This window comes from Hirundo rustica, chromosome 1, assembly GCF_015227805.2.
Source record: "Hirundo rustica isolate bHirRus1 chromosome 1, bHirRus1.pri.v3, whole genome shotgun sequence".
Taxonomy (NCBI): domain Eukaryota; kingdom Metazoa; phylum Chordata; class Aves; order Passeriformes; family Hirundinidae; genus Hirundo; species Hirundo rustica.
The window spans coordinates 105,535,740-105,555,684 of NC_053450.1; the positions used below are offsets into that span (position 1 = coordinate 105,535,740).

Here is a 19,945-nt window from a genome sequence, read left to right on the forward strand (position 1 = left end):
CTGATTTACCAAGAGAAATAGACTTTCTTGGAACTATTGTTGTTAAGCATGTTTATGATGATGGCACTCAAGCAATCCAGCAGGGATCAAAGCTCCATTGTAGGAGATTCTGTACAAACACATTACAGGAGACACACACCTTCCCCAAAGAGAGTAGTCTCTAAAAAGGCACGACACACACAATATAATGAGGCTGAATGCAAGCAAAGTAACCAGTGTGGTAGTGAGAAGTATTACAAAGAAAGGATAAAATCAGAGAAAAGTAGGATTTTAAAGGGGTGTGAAACAAAAGAAAATAATATTCTAGATGAAGACAGTTGAATTTCAGAAGTCACACAGTGAAAGGGACTTGACAAATTAATTGTACAAAATGAGGATGCCCAGAAATTCACAGATAAGAAGATGATGATCTTTATTTTTCTCTGAACAAAATTAAATTTTTAAAAAATTATGTCTCATATACCTGCATGTTATGAACAAAAAAGCACCACCAAGCACCTTTTGCTTTGTTAAAGGGTAAGGATGAAAAGACAAATTAATATTTATTTTAAATTTAAATTAAGTCTAGTCTTTAGTAACTAGTCTTGACTTTAGTAACATATTTGATTCAGATTCAGAAGGTAAAGGGGAAGAATTTTTTTAATTGTTTTGTGATATTTAAGCTGGCATTAGCGTATGGTGCATACATACTGCATATGTTGCCCGTACTGTATGATTCATCTTGATTTAACAGGTAGTATAATCTTAATAAGCTTGTTACCTGTCTTTTGGGAGCTTCCTATTCAGCCAGTAGGTCTTTTAATTGGGAAAGGTATTTACAGTAGTATTTTACACAAGGGATTATGTTTGAATGTGGATAGACAAAATTGATTTCTAAGTAAACATGAATCTAATTTGCCATATAGATGAAAGATCATGGTGCAAGCTCAAGCTGCACAAATTAAGTTCTTTTTACCTTTTCCCTGTCAATGTAGTATGAAAAATTCTCTAATAAGACCAAGAGTTTCAATATAAATGAACAGTATATATATGACTTCCAGATGTCATTGCCCAGAAAACTATTCAGCAAGTCACTCTGAATCTACAGAAAATGATCTTATTCTCTTTGGAAAATGAAGAGGCTATTACAGAGACAAGCTGCAGATTAACTCGAACCCTTGACCTAGAACTAGTGAGCAATCTATATAAGATGGGCTGTACTTAAAACAGGAGTCATCTTGTGAACTACAGTCATAGAAGAGATCAATAATCCAGTTCATATTAATCTGAATAGCTCTGTAGGGAAAATGCTAACTATCAGGGAAATTAGAACTACATGTTACTTTCTCAAGAAATTTTTAATGCAGCCAGTCTGTTCGTGGGAAAGGCATTCGCTGATGTGAAAAAGGATTTGAATCAGTGAATGGCATTCAGTGCCAGTAACATTAATAAGTGTTATACATGCAAGTATCCAAAACATCAGGATGACAGGAGAGTGTCAATTGGATATAAAAGCTTTCTTGTAATGAGGAAATTGTTAGTACCTCTTGGTAATAAGGCAGCAAAAGAAACTCTTAAAAAGTCTAACAGAATTTTCTCTGAGCACTACTTAATTGGTATCCGTAACTGAATTGTGAGATGACATGTCTCAAAAAATGATGTAGCCTTCCATGTCTACGCAGGACTGTCTTAACTATGTAACAGAAGTTGCTTCTATGCCTAGGGTGACCATTTCACTGAGAATAATAGCCAAGGGTTACAGAGAGTATTTCTGACACTCTCCACCTGTTTTTTTTCACTATGTGTAAAATTTGTGGTTAAAGCACAGGTATTCTTTGGCAAACTGTGGAAATTTTTAGATTAAAACTATTCAAAAAAATTAGTTAAGTATTTTGATTTCATGCTTCGTTGGTTAAAAATGCAAAATTGAAAAATCTCTAGGCAGCTTTTAAACCTCACTGCCCCCAAAAAACAAAACAAAACTAAACAAAATGCAAAGCAAAACCACAAAAAACCATCCCAGAATTGACAAGCAGCTTAGCAGGGAAGTCTTTACTCATAAAGTAGCTGTAATGTCTCTCATCACATAGTTATCTAAAAGCTATCTTTATTTGTGTCACCTAGTTTTTTCCTAAATCCATGGATACATATTTTTTTAATTTATAGAACTTGGGCCAAGGAAAAGAATGTTACTTGTAATGCTGAGGTTTTATAATAAGATTTAGGAACAAATCTAGGAGATCACTTTAAAGAAATCTCTGATTCCAGATTACTGGGAACATGTGTACTTTAATTGATCACAGAGGTGGCCAACTTGATAGTATAGCTACTACTAATTCTACTGGCCCTTAGAGGTAGACACTGTACAACTTCTGATGTTTGGCAGGAACAAGAGGTTGTTAGACAGAGTAATAAATGTATTTATCCTAGTCCTCAAGAAAATATTGTTTTTATTAATTTGGGTTTTTTACATGGAAATCCAATATAAGAAGCTGAATCTGCCAGACCAGTATCTCGCTACGATACAGATAAGCTGTTCTCTGATGTGATATTCTTTTAAAAAGTGATGGGTTTGGACATTGGCAAATGAGTGCTAAAACTTGCTTATTGATGTCATCCATCATTTCCAACTGAATACAATTGCTACTTAAAAAAATTTACTTATGTCTTTCCTCCCACACATTTTCAGACACAAAGTTCCTATCTTGCTTCCAGTTTCTCTACTTTCCTTCAAGATTAACTGTCAGTTGCATTTATACACTATGAATACAGAAATGTGACATAAAAGCCCAAATCAGGAAGTCAGCAATGTGGAGTTTAAAAATAATTATGCAATACAGATGGTGACTGACTTCTACTGGGATTCCGCACACTGCTTAGATGGATCATGTCTCTAAACATCTATGTACCTCCAAAAATGTTGTTCAAGCCTTAATATGTTTTAATATATAAATAGATATCAGAGGAATTGCTATCTTGATTTTAGTAATAATTTCTGTACTGCATCAGTAAAAATTCTCTCTTCCCAAATAGAACTAAAATTGCCACATAATTTTCACCTGCAATAATGCATGAGAAAGCCCAATCATAAGACAGGATCCACTTTGCCACAATTTATAGGAATTCATCAGCAGAGGCAGTTTTCCTGTTACATTTGCATTCATGCAGCAATAAGTTAATTCTGGATATAGATTACTACAAAGTATGATTTCTAAGGGGGAAAAAAAATAAGGTAGTACCCTACCAATATTACGAAATGCTTGTTTCCTACCAATTTGGTCTTCCATTGTGAGCAATAGCATGAGAACCAGCGAGAAAAATTCATGTCCCTAATTCTAGTCTTATTTACAGATACATTTAAACCCTTAGAGATGAATAAAGTTGACTGATCTTTTGTCAATTTCCTGAAGAATAATATTTTACAGTGTAGAAGCTGCTGTTTCTTTTACAGAAAAAATTATCTACTATCCAAAAATATTACGTGTTGTTCATGTCAGCTACTCCAAATCCTTCTGCTTCATGAATTGATATATTAGCATATGTAGTATCATTTAGATGGAAACATAACAGAGAGGCTGACTGTTCCAGTGTTACACATCATTATTTTGGAACATCGTGTATTGTATTGATTGACACATTGATATCAGGGTATCTGGAAATCTGCACTCATTTTTTATGCTGTTCTGTTATAGGTTTCTATGGGGACCATAGACAAGCCCAAGTTTATCTGTGATTAATTTCTTTATCTTTTAACTAGAAATATTAATGCTTTCATCTAAGCTTGTTCTTAGACTACAACTCTTCAGGGCTGACTGCATGTTATTTTGTGTATGTACAGTACAAAATATAATGGGGCCACAGCTAGGAGAAAAAAAAACAACAGAAAAATCAGTATCTATTTTAATAGTATCAATAATGAAAGCATTAATACCACATCTTTAGAAGCAGTGTACATTGATCAGAGTGGGCTCTAGGTTGAATGAAATCTAGAATACTTTTCTAGAGATAGCTATGAATTTAGAGGAATCTTACCATTTTGCCTTTCTTTCTTTCTTTCTTTTTTTTTTTTTTTTTTTTTTTTTTTTTTTTTTTTTTTTTTTTTTTTGGTTTGTGTGTGTGTGTTTTTTACTTAGGGAAATTTAAGTTTTTCTTGTGTGGAGCCACATACAGTGCCTGTCTTTTTCAATGCTACCAGTTACCTTGAGGTTCCTGGTCGTCCAAGCCAGGATCTGTTTTCAGTCAGTTTCTTCTTCCGGACCTGGAACCCAAATGGACTTCTCCTCTTCAGCAACTTTGCAGATGAGCTGGGGAACGTTGAGATTGACATAAATGAGGGAAAAGTCAGTGTCCATATCAACGTCACCCAAGTGAAGAGAAACCGGATTGATATCTCATCGGGTAAGTGCGTTTTGGTTTTTTTTTTAATTTGGTGTCATTTTTGTTGGTGCTGTTTAAAATCATTGTGTGCCTAAAGACTAGAACAATGTTTTAGAAACTTTAAAATTTATATTGCAACTATATTAAATCTTTTGCTGTTTCATTGAATAAGAGGTCCAAGAATGTTGAAAAGGTGGTTAGATTAAAACAAAAGATATAAATTATCTAATTCTGTCAAGATATCAGCCCTTATCTGTGAGGCAGCATTTCTTTTTTCTTTCTTCCCTCTGTCTTGCAGTTTTCTCTGAAAAAATATTTGGTTTCAAAACGGGAGTGTACTCCCTTTCTAGATGTAGTCTAATAATTCGGCTGCTCCTAATATTTTCCATTAATTTGGGAATCTCTTGTAAAAAAAAAAGAAAATCCATTCATACCATAATTATTTGTATGGAATTTTTAGTTCTGCATAACTGTCCCACAAAAACATAGATTTATTTCAATATTTAATTGTTATTTTGTTGCAACAAGCATTTCAGTGCCTGTGAAATTAATTGTGTGTGTGAACATAGAAAAGGAAAATATGGCAACTGCCAGGTAAGGCTGCAGAAAGAATGCTGCTGTTGTACAGTAAATATCACAGCAAACTTCTTTTTTCCTTCTTCTGCAGGGAATTAACAGATGTCATTATTTAAACCTACTGGGTTTTCTAGAATTCAAAATGGTCTGCCTTTGGCACAAAGATTTCAGACGGTTGTGGTCTTATTGATAAAAGGTGCACAGTTTCTTCACTGGCTTTTTTTAACAGCTGACAAAGGAGGATTTCACATAATCGAGTGTGCAGCCTTCTGCATGTGTAAGGTATGAATAATTCTACAGGGCATTAATACACTCTACTAGGAGGAATACAGCCTGGTAATCACAAAATATTAGACTAACTAGAACCACAGCCTCCATGCAAATCTGTTTTGGGTTTCATGTCTGCTGTATTTCTGCCTGTCACCTGTAATAGCATATTTTTCCACAGCAAGTTAAAGTCTTTTAGTCTTTATTCTATATGTTTCTCATAATTTACCAACTTGGTTGCATTAGCAGCTTTAATGTTAATTTTTGAGTTAACGTGGGGACATCAGTACTTCATTCTGGGTCACAGCGTAGCGTTGGTTATAGAAGCAGTAGCTGTACTGACTGGTAGGACTCACATGAGAGAGCAGTAAGTTGATGTACAGGTGGCAGAGTCTTGTTCCTTCACAGCTCTGCAGTTCAGGTACTTTTATGGAACAGAGTTATTGTTTGTCTGGTTTTATTTGTCAAGATTTCCCTTGAATACCTTGAAGCTGCACGTACTGACTCAGGCACAGATATCAGATAAACAGGAGAGTCTAGCATCAAAATTTTTCAAATGCAGCTGGATTCCCACTTTTCTCATTGGTAGATGGACACTGCTAACTTCCTTACCTAGCTACTGCTTTATAAGTTCTTCTTGATGACTAGAAGGAATCAGACAACAGGAGAAAAAGGTTTTCTTGTTGACAGAACTTTCATATGTAATTCATGTGAGCATTTTGCTTAAGGAGAGAAAGGCTGCTGCAATTTTATATATTTTGATGACACTTTGCAAGAGTGAAAATGAAATATTTGTGCATAGAAGTGCAGTGAATGAAGGGATACAGTATTCTAAAATAATCAAATAAAAAGCAGGAATACAAAACGTTTAGCTTTTATGTAAATATGGTGATCATGAGAGGTTACATAGCATGCTGTTGGAAAACATTTGGATAATAGTAGGTGATTCTCTGGAATTATGAAGCAGACATTGCTTTGCATCTAAAATCAGAGAAATGGAGATCTGCCATCAGGCAGTCTGTTCTTAGCAGTTTTCTTTCTCTCCCAGACATCCTTCCCTGTTGTCTGTTCAGTTTTTGTCAAGGATCATTTTTTCACATTGTTAGCAGATCCCAGCTAGAGTCTGATTTCATGTTATCCTTTGGTCTTCAAAAAGGAACTTAATTGTTCTTTCATTTTTTTAACTGCATGTCCTACCTGCTGGAGATTTCACTTTATTCAATTCTCATTAAATTCTCTCAGTCTATTGATCAATTTTCTTCATCTTTATTGGCAGGATAAGTCATCCCACATATTCTTGGAATACATAAAAGAAAAATAATATTGTTCTAATTATTAAAATGGTCTTGTCTATCTGGAGTTTCTTCACTCATTGTTTGGAGTTCAAAATTATCTTTATTATGAGACATTCCTACTATCTTTCATTCCTTACTTACCTCTCTCACTGTGTTGTTACTACTTTTTAAAAAACACAGATAGCTGATATTCACATCAAAATGTGAATATTATTTCTATAGAAATTTTCTGTAGATCACTTCTGGTTTTGGCAAAATGCATTTTATTTTCTTCTTCAGTTATGTTACATACTGTTTACCTTGCTGCTCCTTTCATGCCTTCAGTCACTTTCAAACCACAACCTCAACTCTACATATCTGATAATTAAATCTATCCATATATAAACGTTTCATATTTATTTCACATGGGCTGAAAAGAAGCAGGGATGGTTATATATATTGTAGTAAATAGTAGGTATGATTTTTGTGTTACAATTTAAAAGCAACAGACCTTTGTGTTGACCTGGCAAAACAGAATTTCAGGTTTTTATTGACCTGGCTGTAAGTTGTTTAACAGTGACCAAATGACTAGTCCATGACCTGTCCTAGGCTTCAGACAGGTAAATGGTAGAGGCAATAAAGAACTGGTAAAAAACAATAGTAAATGTTTTACAGTGTTAATAAGGTGTACACTGTGATGCCCATAACAAAATGCTTAGTGTAACAGAGTATTTTACCTTAATATACACATGAACTTTCAGTCTGTATTACATGTGAGAAGGACAATGATAATTTGCCCTTGTAGTCAGACTTACTGTCTGATTTTTCTTCCTGAGTAATTTTTATTTTTAATCATCTTGCCAATTGTACTTTCAAAAAAGGCTTCTAAAGAGTAAAAAATCCCTGCCCTGCCCAGCATTCTGTTAAGCATCTAGTAAGCACTGCTTATCTATGAACAGACTGGCAAAATTCTTGTACAAAGTCAATAATTCTGATTTTGCTTTTTTCTTACATTAGTCTCATTAAAATGTGCATTTGATTGATAAGAGTTATATTAATAAACTTGCTGTTAGTAAGAGGAAAATCAGGCCCACTGAGAGCTGAAATAAAGATTTAATTAGAAGAAATAAGCCACTGACTGTGCAGAATTACACAGGTAAAATACTTAAGGCTTGTGTATAAATCAAGAGTTAAACATCCTATTGACTTTTTCTCTGCAAACCTTGATTAATATCTGTACAGTTGTGTATGCCCCAGCATAGGGATTAATAATAGGAGAGAATCTCAGAAAACAGTCAAGAGATTTATCTTTACTGCTCTGTATAGTTTTGGACTAAATTTGCTTTTGTTGTTACGAGACTCAGGCAAACTTTTGAGAAATTTTTAGATTTACACAAGGGATTAATGGAAGTAATGCTAGGCCGACAATTTGGAAGAAAGATGTGATCTTCCTTTTAGAACTTTCTGAAAGAAGATGTCCAATATAGTTTTGCATATTAAAGGTTCTGATATTCTGCTGCAGTTTAGAAGTAATTTAGTTTGAATATATACTAAGAACCTACTCAATATTTGTAATCTTGCAATTAGAATAAATTGTGGATTAGTTGCATTTATTTATAAGCATCAACAAGCTAAATGTCTTCTTTCTTGAGCACAGAAAAATCAGCAACTGGAAAAGGTTATACTCCCAAGTGTCTCTTGGCTATAAAAACTTTTTACAAAACTTTTTCCCAAAGCCATGTGCAAATACAGTTCAGTGCAGGGTTTAGGCACAGCCTGTGTCCCAGTTGTCTCCTTTTCTTCTACTTAGTTTTATCTACCTGCTACAGCAACTTAACCCAAACTCCTTCCTAATAAAACCAAAATTTCATGTTGAATGAAATTACATTTCATGTTTCCCGTGTTGAATTTTTCAACATGGGAAAAAATGGGTAACATTAAAAAACACAGAGAGTATTGCTTTGCTCAAAGAAACAATGGTAACATTCAAAACAGCACTCCTGAGGTATCATCTAATGGCTTTACATTGTGTTTTAAAAGCAAACCTCAAATCCCTGTTTCAATAGAGAATAGAATGTCTCTTCCTCTTGAGAAAAGGCATGATGGCAGATTCTAAAATAATCTCTTGATATATCCTCTATTTATTTTCTCACTCCTCTTTTCATAGGCAGTTTTGACCTTTCATATGTCAGCATTCTCTGCTCTACTTAAATACTAGATGGTCTATGAAGATCCCTTGGATTTTACCCTACAGTACAGATGATAAGTCATTGCAAAACAGACATAATCTTCTTCAGCCCATAAGAAACAGAATTTTTCAGTGTCTAAATAATCTCCTGCCCTTAACTTGAATTCATCTGCTTAAAGCTTCTTTTTTCCTCCTCCAATTTTATTAGTTAACATCTTGTATTAGCTGCTGCTCAAGACTTCAGTTCCTCCTGTCAAGCATAAACTTATTAAAACTTGGGATATTAATATCTTTTTTGTCATATTTATCTGTATTAAATAAATCAACCTTCTCCCTGTGGAATCCCTGGGAAGTTTTCCACCCTTCTGTCTTGCTGCTAGATCTCAAGTCATCTGAATTGCAGTTCATTTATATTTTAGACCTTGGGTTAAGATAGCATCCTTCAGGTAATAAAATGTCTCTATCTGACAGATCTAAAGTGGTACTCTTCCAATGACAATTCCCTGGGGCACTTTATGTGGGAATCAAGAAGTATTTTTGCCTTGGTGGTTAAATAAAGGCTTAAACAGGGAATGTGTTTACACAGAGCACAAATGCATTTCTGGCGGGAAGATAACATTTCCCACCAGGTCTTTCTCATATTACTGGTAGTAGGTTATACACTGAATGTTAGTAAGTGGAGGCAGATACCCCTGAGGCACTTGTCAGCAAGATCAAGATGAGAGACAGAAATTCTGTCCATGAAAGACAGAGTGATGACTTAGCATCAGACAAGTCTGAATATAAGAAACGTAGAATGTTCACAGATATCCGGGTTTGTCCCTCTGTTTCGCTCTGTAGATTTTTGGCTATTGACCTTAAGCAGTGAATGCAGCTATATGAATAGGCATTTGTGAGTTTGAATTTTACAGAACTGAAACACAGAAATACTTGTAGTAGTTATAGTTGGTTTTATGACACATTTTCCCTGTAGTCTGGTTCAGTATCTCGATACAGTAGATTCAAACCAATCAGATCAAGAAATGGAGTTCCTGATTGCAGGCTTTTATTGCCTAAGAAAACTGATGAGCTTGGTTCAGGGGTTTGTGAATTCTGCTTCATCAGTCACTGATTTTCACTGGAGAGTTGCCTAAAAAGCACAAGCTATGCATTCTAAAGCATAGATGGTACCTTTTTCAGATTTTTTCCTGAGAACAATGGAACTCTTTATTGGTTGCACTGACACAGAAGAACCCAAGAATCAATAAACTAGGGTGTTGTCCTTGATAAGCTTTCTCAATTTATACAGGAGGCTGATGTTCCGTTTACATGTTTTGATCTCATTTCCTCTGGGCTGTTGAACAGAGTTAGATGGGACCTTTACCTAGAAATATTTTATCATGAAAGATGAGATAAGGTTTTTTACCACTACCATTTGAACACTCACTGTGTTGCACTGAATTTCCTTCAGCACAAAAACCCTGAAATAGTCAGTGTTTAATGATAATCCTAACTTGCTGCTAGAAGGAACATAATTTATGTGAGTAGATATGGACAGAACAAGCTGGAAACATACCCTTCTAAATCTTTTTTAATTCAGTATGTTTGACAGAAAGTGGAGTCAATTTTTGTTGCTTTCCGTGTTGTCTTTTCTTACTACACCTGCATCCATTATTGCTAGTCTGGTTCTGTTGGAGTCCAGGACATTGCTTTGGTTGCCCTGGAGGGTCAGGGACCTGGGCAGGGGGGTCTGGGACACCAGCCCAGAGCTCAGAGACACACTGGATTTGATTTCAGTCCATGGGAGAGGCTTCTTGCACTGCAGGAAGCATTGCAGGCCACAAGAGTGTAAAAATAGTGGTTTAGTATATCACAGGGTGAAAAAACAGTGGGTTTGGGATTCTTGGCATTGAAGTGAATGGGGCAAGATGGAGAATTTAGGGCGTTGTCCCTTTCTTCTTCCTTCTTGTTCCCTCACTCCATTTCTGCAGTGACGTTGGCACAAAGTAGTTAGTGAGGATTGGGTCAGAGTAAAGATGACCTTTTTAGTAATAGTGATAGACATTGGTAATAAATAGTAAATAAAGAATACGTAGCAATTAGTATAAAAGATAAGGACAGCCCAGAGACAGGGGGAGTCACCAGATGTCCGAGCCGCGGCAAACATCTTTTGGACACTGAGAAAATTGTAAGATAAGAACTAATAAACGAAGCATGTAACCTTGAAGACTCCGTCTTTTCCTGCGTTTGGCACAGAGCTTTGCAGAGGGCCAGAACTCTAAAACCACCTGAATGCCGGGGAATTTAAGCTCCTAAAAAGGAGCCCCCGACAACTGGCGTCCCTGACTGGGGAGAAACAACTGGCGTCTCTGGGATGGGCAGAAATGACTGCCGTCTCTGAGATGGGACAGAAACAACTGGCACCCCAGATGGGACAGAAACATGGTTCTAGTCAAGTCTGAAAATTTTGGTTTTGACTTTGATGAATGGAAGATAAGCCCCTTAGCTCTGAATGCTACAGAGGTGCCCAATATTTTGCAGTTACCTTAAGAACGTGCATTTTTACTTTGGTGGATTCTCTATTTGTATATTTTCATTGAATGAAAAAGTGCATGAAGAGACTTGTCTCTAAAGATTGGTTTATCAAGCCAAAGATGCTTATTTAAAATCAGCATTACCTCTTGGATCAGAAAGATGGTGTTGGAATGGACATTATAAAATATACTTAAGTTTACATTTCAAAGTCTTTACATGGATTTACATGTATACTCATTGAAGTGAATATGTGAGAGGGTTTTTTTACATTATTACTTTCCGTTTAAATTATAATAAAGAAATAAACAAAAGGATACAATAGAGAGTGAAGCTATAGTTATATTTGTTGTGTTTATGCACAACCCAACAACAGTATTCCCAGGACACCACAAAGTATTCCTATAACATAAAGGAAAATGAAAGGAATTTTTTCTAATATCATAAAGACTGCATATCCAAAGTATTATATTCTTTCTCCCAATATGCCAGTTTGCCATCTCTGCCTCTTCCTCCATGCAAGTGATTCTTGGAGAAAGCCCATTTCTGGGATTCCCACACCTATGCTTACCAAGATTTGTCATAGATGGCAACCACACAATAAGGTCAGCCAAGTCTTTCGGCAATGCCACAAATACCTTCCAACACCATTTAAACTTCCTGACTGTGGAAAAACATGGATTGCTGTTAGTGCCAGAATATAGTGGTTCCTGTAAACTTTTCTGTAGGTGTTAGTATTACTGGAGAAATGTGATTGGACTTTGTGCTGTCTTAGCTTTTTTGTTTACCTTATAGCAGAGGTAATTTTTACTGCAAACTAGTGAGAAAAAATACAAAATCTATTTGAAGTGTGTTTTTTACTCTGCTTCTCTTTGAGGGAGAAGTAGTTGACTAAGTGATAACCCAGGATATGATTAACCATTTCTAGTAACGAAAAGATATCCTGCTACTGCCTATTTAGTTTGGCAGTTATGATGTTCTGTAAAGGGCTAAGTGGAGTAGCAGAAGGTAAAAGGAATGCAGTCACTTTTTAATTGATAGTATGTCACAGTCACTGTACATATATATATGTACCATTGTGCATATAGCCATGTGTCAGTCAGAAAGTTTATTCAGATAATTTGCCCACTAAAACAAGCAGGAAGTTCACAGATCATTATTTGGTAAAAAAGTAAAACCATTTGAATGGATTCAGGAGACCCAGGGCACTCCTTGCTTCATCTCAAGGTCCTGTTGCTATAATTGTCCCCATTGGACACAGGCTGAGTCATTTTTAGGATATTATCTTCCTAGAGGATCAATAGTTTCTCCCCAGTCAGCACTAGGATCCAAGAATAGTTCAGTAGTTAGACTGTTTTGGAGTCCATTACGATAGATAGTATGGACAAAACAGTTCTTACTCTGCCAGCCTGGCTTGTCTTCCAACACATCTCTGCAAGACTTTGTCCTCTTACAGATTCTTGTGCCCCTTCCTTCCATCCCTTCTGCCCCTCCTCCACCTGCACACACAACATATTCTGGATGTCACTGCTTAAAAAGTGCAAAAATCCCAGGTTATGAGGTAACATTATTATTCACCACTTTACGAAGAGATGCCCACTTTTAGAGTCATAATATTCCCAAGGTGCCTGCAACCCCAAGAAGGTCACACAGGGTCAGGGGAGAGTCAAGCTGTTGTGACAAGGCTGCTGTAGCTGTGCCCATGTACTACTAATGACATGACAGCCAGGAGCTGTCAGTATTGCACAGGGCTTACACAGTGTGGGCATCTGGATCAACAGGGTGAAGCCCCAGGGCCAGGGTACTGGTCCAGAGACACCTCCACAAGACGTATGGTGGGGTCAGAATGGATCTATCCCTTGGTCCTGGCTACAAAGATGGTAGAGACACATCCTGACTTGTTTCAGAAGCAAGAAACTACAGCAGAGAGGGTGAAGAATAGGAGGTGGCTTACAGATGTCGAAACAAAGGGAAAGTTCTCAGATTTGTAAAAATGGTCTGCCATCACCTCATTTACTCAATGTTTGTTGTTGTAGAAAAATCTTTGGTGGGCATAAAGCCTTGCTGGTGAAAAAAAAGGTAACTGTTATAGTTTAAAAAAAAAAAAAAAAAAAAAAAAAAAGGGGAGAAGAAAAAATACTGTTGTCTCAGTCTCCAGTTAGAACATAGGAAATTCAGTTTCTGTAAACTTAGAGAAATGTTTAGGGACAGATTGGGAGAACAAAGGTCTTGATCATATACTATGTAACAGTGTTTCAAAGAAAACAGTACAGAATCTTCAAGCAGTGTGCACAACACTGTAGTATTAAACTATCAACTATGTAAATTAAACCAGCCAGTGCTCTTTTCACCTTTTTGTCTTATCCAAATGCAGGGGAAAGAAAGGAGAATTTTCTTTACTTTTAAAGTCAGTATTTGCAGCATTTGCACTTTAAGTAAAACCAGGAATAATAGTCTTTCTAGAGGAAATGTCCTTGCAAGTAATTTGAGATTTTGCAATTTTTAATCTTATTTATCACTAATCCTCAAGTAGGTGTTCCACAACATCTCTAGCCTATTACTTTCAAAAAAATAATTAAAATTCATTGTAATATTAAACACAATTATTTTTTGGACAGAAACATGACCTAATTACAGGCACAGAACTTTAATTTATGTGCTGGGAACTGACACTCAGTATCTTCTTTTTCATTGCTATTCAGGAACCTGGAAAATAGATTATTATCTGTGACAGGTTTCTGGCAGTCCCTCTTGGTTTGACAGTGTTATTTTAGAGAGAAGAGAAAGTCACTTTTGTATATAATGAAAGGAAAAGTTGTCAAGCATTCATACATATTTTATGCTGCATAAAACTTAAGTGCTAGAGGAAAGATTCTGTTTTCAGTCATGCCATTGTAAATTCATGTTGCTGCTGCTGACCTCCAGGCTTGCTTCAATGACACAGAATGGCATCTAGCCTGAAGGATTAATTCAGTTTTTTACACAAGCAATGCAGCTCTTGTAAGTCAGCTTGGCCCTTACTGTTTTTTTATTGGTTAGCACAGTCATGCACAACTGTGATGTGTATTTTGGCACTTTGGCATTTTCTACTGACATTGACAGAACTAAAAGCAATTTCTATCAAAGTACTTTCCTGAAATGGCATCAGGCATAGTCTGTATTATCTTTTTTTTTTTTTTTTTTTTTTTTTCTTTTTTTTTTTTTTTCTTTTTTTTTGGATGGAAGCTGTAACTCTGCTGCAAAAATTGACTTGGAGAGAAAAATATTTTCTAGTTGTATGATGCTAGCTCTGCCTTTACTTTGTTCTTGTAAAAGATGGTGAGACCCTTCAGGCATTTTTGCACATTGTTTTTATTTCCAAATGTTGCTGAAGCAGCATCACATGAGCACTGAGGTGAAACAGAGCAACCAAAGTAGTTTGGTTTCTGTAAGCTGAACGGAAGATGATATTGTCTTTAAAAAGCTTACTCATTAAGTTCATATAGTTGATAGGGAGAAAAAAAAATCTTGATTCTCTTACTGTGAGGCAGCTACTGTAAAATATATTGTTTATTTTAGCAGTAACCAATGAGAGGGTCTACACACACACACTGTTTCATTGAGGAAAAAACAATGTTCTACACATATCCTTCACAAAATATTTCCTTTCTAAAGAAAAACATGTTCAGAGTCGTGACTTCCTCTATGTCTTTTCCAATAAATGTATGAATCTACAGTGAATTTGAGGGTGTCATTATTTCAAAATACAAAAATAACTTTACTTTCTTTTTGCAGATTCAAAATAGTGGAACATTATATTGCATACCCTCAAGTATAAAGGTTTCATTGCTTGACTTTTTGTAGCTTTTTTAACAGTTCATTTTCTGCATATTAGCACATATATTAAAAAAACCTGCCAAGTGGAATCAACTTTCCCAGACAACTGGCAAGAGATTTCTAGCAGGAAAAAAATAACATTCTTAACATTCTGGTGGTGGTACTTAGATATTTACCTATGGAAACAGTAATAGCTCATGCCATGTCTCTTGGTTCTGGAATTTGCAACACAGGGCTGATATTCTTGACTGTACTGAATCTGGGAAAGAATGATGTGGTGCAGAGGAACCTTTGGGATGCTTAGGCTGGTTTCTGTGGGATTGAAAACAAGCGATGGTTCATCAAATTTGCTGTGTGATAAAGATTTGCCATATGCTAAGCAAGAATATCTGGTCCCAGGGGAATGACCTTCATCTTCTAAAGCACCTTCCAAAGGCACAGAACTGAGCAACATACAGCTTTGCCTTCTTTACCTTCTCAGGTGCCTCTCTCTCTCTCTCTATATATATATACATACATACATATATATACATATACACACATATCTACACTAAATGAGTGAGAGAGAGAGATGATTTTTTTATTGACAGCCCCCTGTAAATCAAGCAAACAAAACAAAAAACCCAAAGAAATTACTAAAACGTTTTTTTTTCCTTTGGCAGGATGACCCTGAGTTACATTTTTGTTGAATAAACTTGGAGCACTAAGAATGCACTTACCTCTTCTACATTTTCCTTTTTTCTTTCTAGCTTTGAGCAGTATAGTATGAAGTGTTCTTCTCAGATTTTGTTTGCAGGAAAATGCTGTTATGAACGTGATGTTTGTTTCATCTTTCTTTTAATATAATATTTCCTGCAGCAGGCTGTTATCTTTTGGAAACTTTTTTTTTTTTTTTAGCTTCATAAGTGTGGTGTTTTAGAGTTCCATTTCTTACTGCAAGTAAGGATTATAATAACATTATATTAATACTATTAGCTAATTTTGCTACTCATAATAAATTTTTATGTTACTAGAAGCATTATAGTCCAGCCTGTTCCATATACCATTCAGCTGGATTAGCATTTTGAGTGCTATGTCTTCCCCATGTCAGGAATCTCTGGTCAGTGTTACAGGTTATTAGTTTCCACAAGGGTGTATCATAATTAGAACAAGGTTTTATGTTTTTAAATAATGGCAAGCAACCCCATACATTGGCAGTAAATATCTGAAATACAATCATCCAACGAGAAAAATCCACTTACATTATTCTAAGCAGATACTGCTCTCACCTGTTGCTCCAGGCGCTCTGCAGCTGAATATAACTTCTTAAGTTCTTTTTTGGCAGAAAGACTGAGTGTCCATTACATTTTTTGAAGGCTTCATCAGGCATTTTCAGTATTAGGTCTCCTTGCCATTCCCATAATCATGAATCAGAGCCAATGTAACCAGGATTTTTGTAAGTGGTGAGCCATTGAACAGTCATATTGTAGGGAAATGCAGCAGGTCTCTGAAAAAATTTGGATTTTCCCAAGCAGGATTTTTTCCCAGGATTTTCATGTCTTACTTTGTGCTACTGGCCAACTTTATTTCCAAGAGTGAGCAGAAAAGGGTTATGCCAAGGAAAGAAATGTTAGATGTATTGTATAACTGTATACTGAGGCAGATAGAGGTTGGGAGAGGACTTGAGTCAATGTCAGAGAAAGATTTTTGGCAAACATGGTTTTTTAGGTATATATATATACATATATTTTTTTTTTAAATATTGTATTTGTTTTATATCTTATATTGGTAGCTCTGCAAAAAGTTAAAAAGAAATGTGCTCGTTTACTACTTCCTGATGTTACTGATTCTTTATGGAATCTTTCATTCTGCTTTGATTTGTTTACACAGGTGTACTAACTACTCCTCAGCTACTACAGCTTCCTTAGAAGTTTCCTCCCATATCGTGTTAAATTCCCTTTGACAAATATGCAGAGAAAATAAGCTTTGCTAATGTACAGGCATTTGCCATGTACAAACAAGTGAAGAAAATTGCTTAACTATTTTTACCTTTTAAAGTATGTGTTATTTTTATGGAAATAGTCTGAGGTCCAATATGGTGTCCTCAGAGAAATTTCTGCATCAACTATGAATATAAAGGTACAAGTCGGAAAAGGAATTATACAGTTCTAACTAAAGGCTAAATAGTAGTGGATTTTTCCTTCCCCCCCCCCCCTTTTTTCTTTTCAAACAATAATTATATTAAACACGTAGCTCTGTAGTTTGTTCCTTAAAGTTAATTCAAATTCTACAGAACTTATATAAACCATAAGGATATACCTTCATCAAATTCCAACAAAAGACAGTTTTAAAAAGCTTGAAAGAATTCAGTAATACTTGAAAATCTCTTTTAAATTATAAACATAATAACACTTAGTACTGATGTTACTTTATATTAATAGTACCTTTAATAGCTCTTTCTTGTATCATATTTTGCATGCACAAGAGGAACTTTTCCTTTCATTTTAATTATCTATGGAAAAGACAATTGTATGTTCATTTACATCACCCAAAGGTTGCAAAGTAGAATTATTTCTTAATACTATTAATAGTTTCTGTGAAATTCATTATCATTTATTAAAAAAATTGATATGCATTGTCATAAAAGTGATGAGCAAATTGTACTAGGTGTAAAATTAAAGAACATGTCCTTGCAATATTCATAATTTAGAAGAAATTGTATCTTAAATAACATCCTTAATTTTCTGGATATCATTAACATCACTACAATAGAGCTGAGTAGAAAGAAAACATCATATTCAATAGCTCATATTTAGTTTGGATCAAAACTTGCAACTCAGATCTGCTTTTGTCATTTGTTAAGTTTAACCAGGAATTTAAATATCCATAACCAAACATGCAAATTTATTGACTCAAAATTCTGATTATACTGACATCCTGAATTAGCAATGGGGTATGAAACATTGCAGTAGATCAATTTTTTGGCCATTGTATATAATGGTTCATACACTTAGCATACAGAAGCCCGAAATAACATCTTGTCTCCACTCAAAACCAGTACAGTCTCATAGGAAAACTGGTATTATGTTGTTTTGAATTTTTGAGATCTTTGAGAGCTGCCATGTATCCTCAGTTCACGCTGGGAACAGTAGAAATTTGTGCATTGTAATTAAGAGCCCAAAAAGGCTATGATGCTGAAGTCAAAATCAGTCAAAACCTCAGGCCAAAATAAATCCAATGAGAATTTGTATCTGACTGCTTCTGAGAAAGGCTCTACGATGCACCTTTTTTTTTTTTTTTTTTTTTTTTAAACCCAATTATACTCTTCAGATTATCTAAGCACAGCAGCAAAGAGTCCAAGAATGTGCAAGGTCCTTTCCTGTGAGTATTCACAGCAGTTCACATCATGTCAGTGATGCCTGTCTGGTGCTTGTCAGCACTGTCAGGACTCACTGCCTACCTCAGGAAGTTCTATTTTCAGTTCATTCCATATTCATTTAATGTAAAAGGCAGGTGAGGGGGAGTGACAACAGGGATCAGAAAGCCCTTCTCCAGAACCTTACTTGCTGTCATTTGATCCTTTGAGATTTAGCCTGTCAACTTAAAAATGTTATTTCACAGTATTTGAAGTTATTGCATTGCAAAGAGCTGGTTGAAGGTATGAAATTTGACTAAGATCTGCAGTTCCATTCTCCTGACAATCTGATTATTTTTATTATGGAAGTTAATTTGGAACTAGAAGTACCACTACCTCAAGAAGGAATATAGCATATATATTTTTTCCTCATGTTAATTAGTGATATTCAGTAGAAAAAGCTGTACATGCTCTGACTGGTTGAGTCTTATGAATGTTCCTGTGGCCAAGCAGCAAAAATAGAAGCTGTTATTCATTTCAGATTAAACAGGAGTTCAAAGTATTGTGTCTTTTTACTTAGAGTGTTACAGATTCAGTAAACTAATACGTTGTTTGTGGGTTTTTTGTTTGTTTGTTTTTTGTTTGCATTTTTGGTTTTTTGTTTTGTTTTGTTTTGTGGGTTTTTATGTTTGGTTTTTTTGTTTTGTTTTGGTTTGGGTTTTTTTTTTGGTTGTGGGTTTGTTTTTTTTTGTGCCAGGAATTCTTCAAATAGGACATTTTAAAAGGTTGTCACTGCCCAGGGTAGATGATTAGTAGATGAAATCCAGCAGATTTCTACCATCTATGCTCTTGAGAGACTGACTGGCAGGTTACAAGGAAATGCCACATGTCACTCATTCTCATGTGTCAGGACTCTCACCTGTCCCACTCCAAAAGGGAGGGGGAGCAGTATCTTAGGACTTGCATGAAAATATGTCATTGGCACTAAACTGTCAAGCCTACAAGGGCCATTGAGGATGTTATACATGATAAAAATTTACTGGAATAAATCTCTTGGTTTCTATAGATATAAATGCTCTTAAGTTAAAAGAAAACTCTGCAGTTTTCCCTCATTCCCCATCTGTTCAAGCCCTCCAAGAGTTACATCTCCATGAGGGCACCCAGATATATACATGCACAGAGTCCTTATAATGTGCACCATACTTACTTTAAAATCAATATCAAAGCAAGCAGAATACCTTTCTTTGTCATTCAAGCTCCTGAAACGCAAGGTGTGAAAGAGTTGTAGCTCTGCAGAAGTTTTATAAGAATTTGTTCAGTCTTTACCTATTTTCCTTTCTCCTCTTGTTTGAGGTAAGGAAAAAAATATATAGCTCAGAGATCAGGAATTTTATTCCTTTTGGCTCAATGAATGAATGACTTCAAATTCTGTTGTGCTAATAAAATTACTGTGGGAATAATGCATGATACACCATCCTACTTAGAAATGGGACACAGTTCTGGGTAAGTGTTTAGCCCGTCCTTGTGTATTTCAACATTGGTAAAATGTTTTGTGCTGTCAAAGGACATTAAAAAGAAGTGCTGAGGGGGTTTTGGGTGTTTGTTTGGTTTTGTTTGTTGTTT

General features: G+C 35.5%; 1 protein-coding gene across 1 annotated transcript in view; it reads left to right on the plus strand.

Annotated features, from left to right (window-relative positions):
* Window positions 1-19,945, plus strand: part of CNTNAP2 (contactin associated protein 2) — a 770,772-nt gene that overhangs the window by 243,050 nt on the left and 507,777 nt on the right. Inside the window, exon 8 of the mRNA XM_040057848.2 lies at window positions 4,113-4,377. Within this exon, the coding sequence (XP_039913782.1) occupies window positions 4,113-4,377 (265 nt within the window). The remainder of the gene's footprint in view (window positions 1-4,112; window positions 4,378-19,945) is intronic.